The following is a 5,173-nucleotide window of genomic DNA, read 5'->3' on the forward strand; positions in this document are numbered from 1 at the left end:
CTACCATTGAGAAGCATCTCCAGTTTGGCAATGACTGAACTTTTTGTACTTGCGACGTTTTCCTTTGCATGTTGTACAGCTATGATATATATACATATGGATAATGAATAAGACGATTGTTGCTTCTTCTCAATATGCCACTACTGTATACTGTAATACCTGCAACACCAGAAGCTACCAAATAGTCCTTTGCTATGTCCGAATAAGAGAGCATCTTTCTCTTCTTTGCTGTGCGTCTTTTACGTTTGCTGGGAGCTGATATGACTACTGTTGGTTCATTAGGACGGCTGCATTGTTCAACATCGCTAACATTAGCAGGAACTGCTTCATCAGTGGAAAAGGCTTTATCCAAAGAAGCTACTATTGTCTTTACTGTGCCTATTATGGTTTCAGAAAACTATTAGTATTCAGCCATAACTCAATATTTCTTAACGATGTTCATTTTACCAATTGGCATCGTCAACAAATGTTGAACTGCAGTGAGGATACCGTCCTTTTCGGAAGCTTCCATGTCTTTTGAGCTTTCCATTTCTCTCTTGAACATCTTCAATTGCAATTCGCAGCATTCGTCGTGTGCATATTTACTATTTAGTAGGAATAGTGAGATTCTTTAAGCAAAGCTGTTCTGTAAAACGGTTTTGGTGCCACTTTTTATGATATACCTATTATCAGCTTGCATTTTTGTAAAGAACGGTTGTCTAAAAGAATGCATGACAAGTGCGCTCATTAGTCCTTTGTTTTCATCTTGAAAGCTCCCATTTACTTACTTTGTTTCGAAGTATAGATAGATGGATGGATGGATCGATGGGTTAAAAAAGAAAATAAGAAGAGAAAAAAGAAAAAAAAAATGATTGAAAAATTTTTCAGCCATTAATTTAAGCCACAAAAGCCACATTACAGAAGAAATTCTCTTATTACTACAGTGACTCACAAAAGTGTTACAATGTTTTACAAAATCAAACAAATTTCCAATTCAAATCACTATTGCACCTGATATGATTAATAAACCCCCCTCCAAACTAATATCATTAGAAAGTATATATTGTTGGGTTTCTAATGATATAACTTTCAAACATATTAGCGTTCTTTGGAATTACTTAAACTATAGAGCTTAATTTGCATATGCGTAAAATTTTCATTTTTGTGATAGTCAGATTTATTTAAACGTGCAGTTAGTACTTTGTTTGACCACCTTTGGCTTTTATAACAGCTTCAATTCTTTTTGGCATGCTTTCGATATGTTTTAGGCATAAATCGGCTGTAACTTTATTGTACCATACGTCTCCTACTCTTTGCCAGAGTTCGTCCATATTCTTGGGTAGGGTGTCATAAGCAGCTAGCTTGCACTTCAGGTAAAACCATAAGTTTTCGATTGGGTTCAAGTCTGGTGAATAAGAAGGCCAATCTAGAACATTTATCTTGTGCTTTTTAAAGAATTTTTTGGTATATTGGGACGTATGTTTAGGATCATTATCCTGTTGAAGGATAACGTCCTTCAATTTCAGGCCATAATCCTTTAGTGTATCCATGAAGTCGCCTTTCAGAATCTCGCAATATAATTGCGAGTCCATTCCCCCCTGTATCTTGGCAATGAAGCCAGGACCATGTTGAGTGAAGCAGCTCCACAATATGAGGCTGCCACCTCCGCCTTTATACTTGTAGTTGACGTTGTGCTCCTTGAGGGGTTCTCCCTTCTTTACCCAAGTCCACTGTTTCCCATCCGATCCAAGACGATTGATTTTGGTCTCGTCGCTAAAAACGACTTTCTTCCAATCATCAACCGTCCAGTGTTTGTGGGCTTTCGCCCATTTCAACCGATCCTTTCTTCGATCATTCGTTAATGGCAATGCTGATTTTCTAATCGTTGAATCGAAATCGGATCTTTTCAGGACCCTACGTATGGTCTGTGGAGAAATATCTACTCCTTGACCCCGCAGGTTCCTGGCAGCATCAACTGCTGTTATGAACTGCCCTAAGTAGAACGATCTTGCGATCATTCTCTCGAGACGATCCGAGATTAACCTAGGACGGCCGGTCTTTTCGTTGCATGCAATGTCATTAGCTTTAGCGATTCTACCAACAGTGACGTTGGATACCTTTAAACTTTTGGCGATACTTCTATGAGACTCTCCTGTACGCAGTCTAGCTAAAATAACATTTTTTTTATCGTAAGGTACGGGACGCATGTTGAGATTTGTCTAATGTTGCGGTTTTTGTGAATGGGTAAAGTAATGTAGCTAATCGAAAAGCAAAAAGGTACAAGTTTGACAAAACATGATACTCAACATTAAATTGACCCCTGATAGATTGCTGAAACTCAATAAATTCGAAAAATCCTGGGGAAAGAAGGCTCTGTAAACATTCATCATTTCAACCATCTGAATTTCTACAGATTGCGAATGTCGAGATGAGCGATTAGAATGTCGAATGTGCTCAAGCAAATGTATATGAATCCTAACACAAGCTATATCACTGAATAGCTTAGAACTACTACTTTCCATATCGCAAAAAAAAATCAGTGCTTAAGTATGTGCTCAAGGGGAAGAATGCATGAAAAAGTCGAAAAATTAAAATTTTTAAAAACATTGTAACACTTTTGTGAGTCACTGTAGCAGACGTACCCATTCAAAGAATACACATGAATCCCATGAACTATATACTTTGTTGACCTTCTTCTCTCTATTTGCACTTTATAAAAAGCTTCATCAGAACATCAAACGGTCAGCTTTATTTGGAACGATGCTTGTGCATTGTCGTTTGATCTGACGTTAGGGCCAACAATCTTGAATGGCGAAAATGTTGACAGCGTACAAGCTCTCCGGATCATAAAGAACGTGCAGGACGATGGAAGACCAGTCTTCTCAACATTAGATATACTAAAAGATATACAGTAAGTGTTGAGAGCGTCAAAGGGTCTAATTTATTGTAGCTTTAACTAAGTCTACTTATTAATAATATCATACTGATTACTGAAGCATAGCTTTTTAAAATAGTGAATGAATACTATCATTATACGAATAGCCATAAAAAAATGATAACAAGTTGATATAATTGAGTAGTTGATTAAAGTCATCTTCTGTCAGCAACCAAGAGGTGAATTCACTCTCATTTTCGAGACGAATGTCAATTAAACTCTCTTTCAGAACACTCTTAAACTTATGACTCCTTTGGCTCAAGCGAAATAATTCATAGCAGACTACGATTACTCTATCGCGAGCATGTGACGGACAATTTCGGTTTGATGGACCATAGTGCAGAGCAAATGTTTCTTTTCGTTCCAAATACATGAAGCAAAAGTAACAGATGCGATTCCGAATCTTGAGGATTTCCCTAAACAACTTATAAAGATTAGCTCGGGAAGATAATGCCTATTTTAACTCTATTGAAGATGAAGAACTCACCTATAAATATGACATTGATTGGCAAAATGTGGCCCTCCGCACTTGAGACAACAATCTCGAAGTAGTGGACATCGGTTCAGCGGATGTTCCGCATTGCTTGTATAGCCTTTAACGACGTCATTAACCCAACATACAGCACACAAAGGTGCTTTAACCTGCTCAAGAATACCCAGTCGAAAAAAAGATCAGCGGATGAAACTTATATCAATCGAAAGCCCTTAAAAAGTAGATTACGATGCATGCCTTAAACTTCAAAAGATCGGCGTTTCCTCGTGGTTTGGGGCGTGTGGGCACGGGCGCAGCCCGGGCTAGCTAGGGCCTCGGGCCTCGCTATATGATAGTGTTCCGTTTCGGGTTTTTGGATTTGAAAAGTGCATCTGAAAGCCTGAAGCAAGGGCTTTCGAATGATACTACTTGAACCCCTGGGGTTTGACAAAATTGGGGGAAACGGAGCTTCAAAAGTCTTACAATCAGTGGCATAGGTTTTCTCAGCGCCGATAAGAGACTTATAACTCAGCCATTATTGAAGCTAACCTAGCACTATAATACCGTTTTCAAATGCGCAAAACACGCTGAATACAATGCTGCTATCTATTCATTGATCTGACTGTTCTATGGCTCTCTAGAGATGTGTAGGCATTGGTGCATAGCCTGCTAGTGACCTTTTCGCCAGCTCTAACACAATTTACTAGTGGAAAAATTGCTTTCTAGCTTTGGACTGCTAAGTAAAAATGCTTTCCAGACATAATTGTGCCAACATACGACTAAGTGTACATTACTACAATATGCTAAATAGGTGACTATCGATTCTTATAATGATTGATATAATCTTGAGCCATAAATGTGTCAGAACAATTATGATTAATCCAACAAAAATTTCTCATCTGTGTATTTATATCTGTTGTGTATGGATAAAATATAGCAATAGACAGATAGCAATAGACAGAGTACCGTAGAAGACGAAACGAAAGCCTTTAAAAACTTGTGGTAGGTTTATTAGAGTCTATTCAGACAATGGATAAGGATGAAACTATATAATAAGATATACACTGCAGTATATTGCGTATACACTATACTTGACGTGAGTTCAAAAAGATGCACAACACATATGAAACGACTATATATCTTCAGATTTTCTAAGTTTACTTACTTGAGATATACTTCACATCAGTACATACAGTTTTATTGACAAAAATAGCCATTGACAACTCATTTTTACAGGCAGTCATCGATGATATGCTTGAAAAATATATGCGATCAGAAATTATTCCGTAGTGTTGTGGTATTTTGCAAAGTACTTAATGTGTGAACCGGTGTTCGATTCCCAGGGGTATCTTTTATTTTTTTGCACGCATATATTTTGGTGCGCGAAACGTTTTTGAACTTGACGAAAAATTTAAACAAAAAAAATTCCCAATTGTATATTCAGAATATGATAAAGGCCAATGTACTTTTCAAGAAATTTAGACAACGTATATTGCAAAATGATATAAGAATTCAAAGAAACGGATATGATTTATATTAATATAGTTTATATTAAAAGCTTTGTAAAATATAGTATATGAGACAACCGAATAGAAATAGAAATGATAAAGAAAGTCAGAAAATAGTGATGATACAGAACGTAAAAGTAAGGAGCGATATCCAAATTTTGATATTGTAGAGCTACCAAATCGTCATATTTCATAAAAAATGAATACAATGTATAGAAAGGGTAATAATATTGAACGTAATGATCACTTACAAAATAAAAAAGGCAAGAGAATAGAAAA

At 36.7% G+C, this 5,173-nt stretch overlaps 2 protein-coding genes across 2 annotated transcripts; both read right to left on the bottom strand.

Annotated features, from left to right (window-relative positions):
- Positions 1 to 679, bottom strand: BDF20DRAFT_839699 (uncharacterized protein; the record flags this gene model as incomplete). Its single annotated transcript, XM_053079309.1, has 4 exons — positions 1 to 62; positions 160 to 378; positions 448 to 584; positions 663 to 679. 4 exons carry the CDS (start codon positions 677 to 679, stop codon positions 1 to 3), a joined length of 435 nt encoding a protein of 144 aa, XP_052932063.1.
- A 2,305-nt stretch (positions 680 to 2,984) lies between these two features.
- BDF20DRAFT_839700 (uncharacterized protein) lies at positions 2,985 to 4,630 on the bottom strand (the record flags this gene model as incomplete). Its single annotated transcript, XM_053079310.1, has 3 exons — positions 2,985 to 3,330; positions 3,402 to 3,507; positions 4,552 to 4,630. 3 exons carry the CDS (start codon positions 4,628 to 4,630, stop codon positions 2,985 to 2,987), a joined length of 531 nt encoding a protein of 176 aa, XP_052932064.1.
- Positions 4,631 to 5,173: the final 543 nt, after the last annotated feature.

This window comes from Mycotypha africana (genome assembly GCF_025528875.1).
Source record: "Mycotypha africana strain NRRL 2978 chromosome Unknown BDF20scaffold_12, whole genome shotgun sequence".
Classification (NCBI taxonomy): domain Eukaryota; kingdom Fungi; phylum Mucoromycota; class Mucoromycetes; order Mucorales; family Mycotyphaceae; genus Mycotypha; species Mycotypha africana.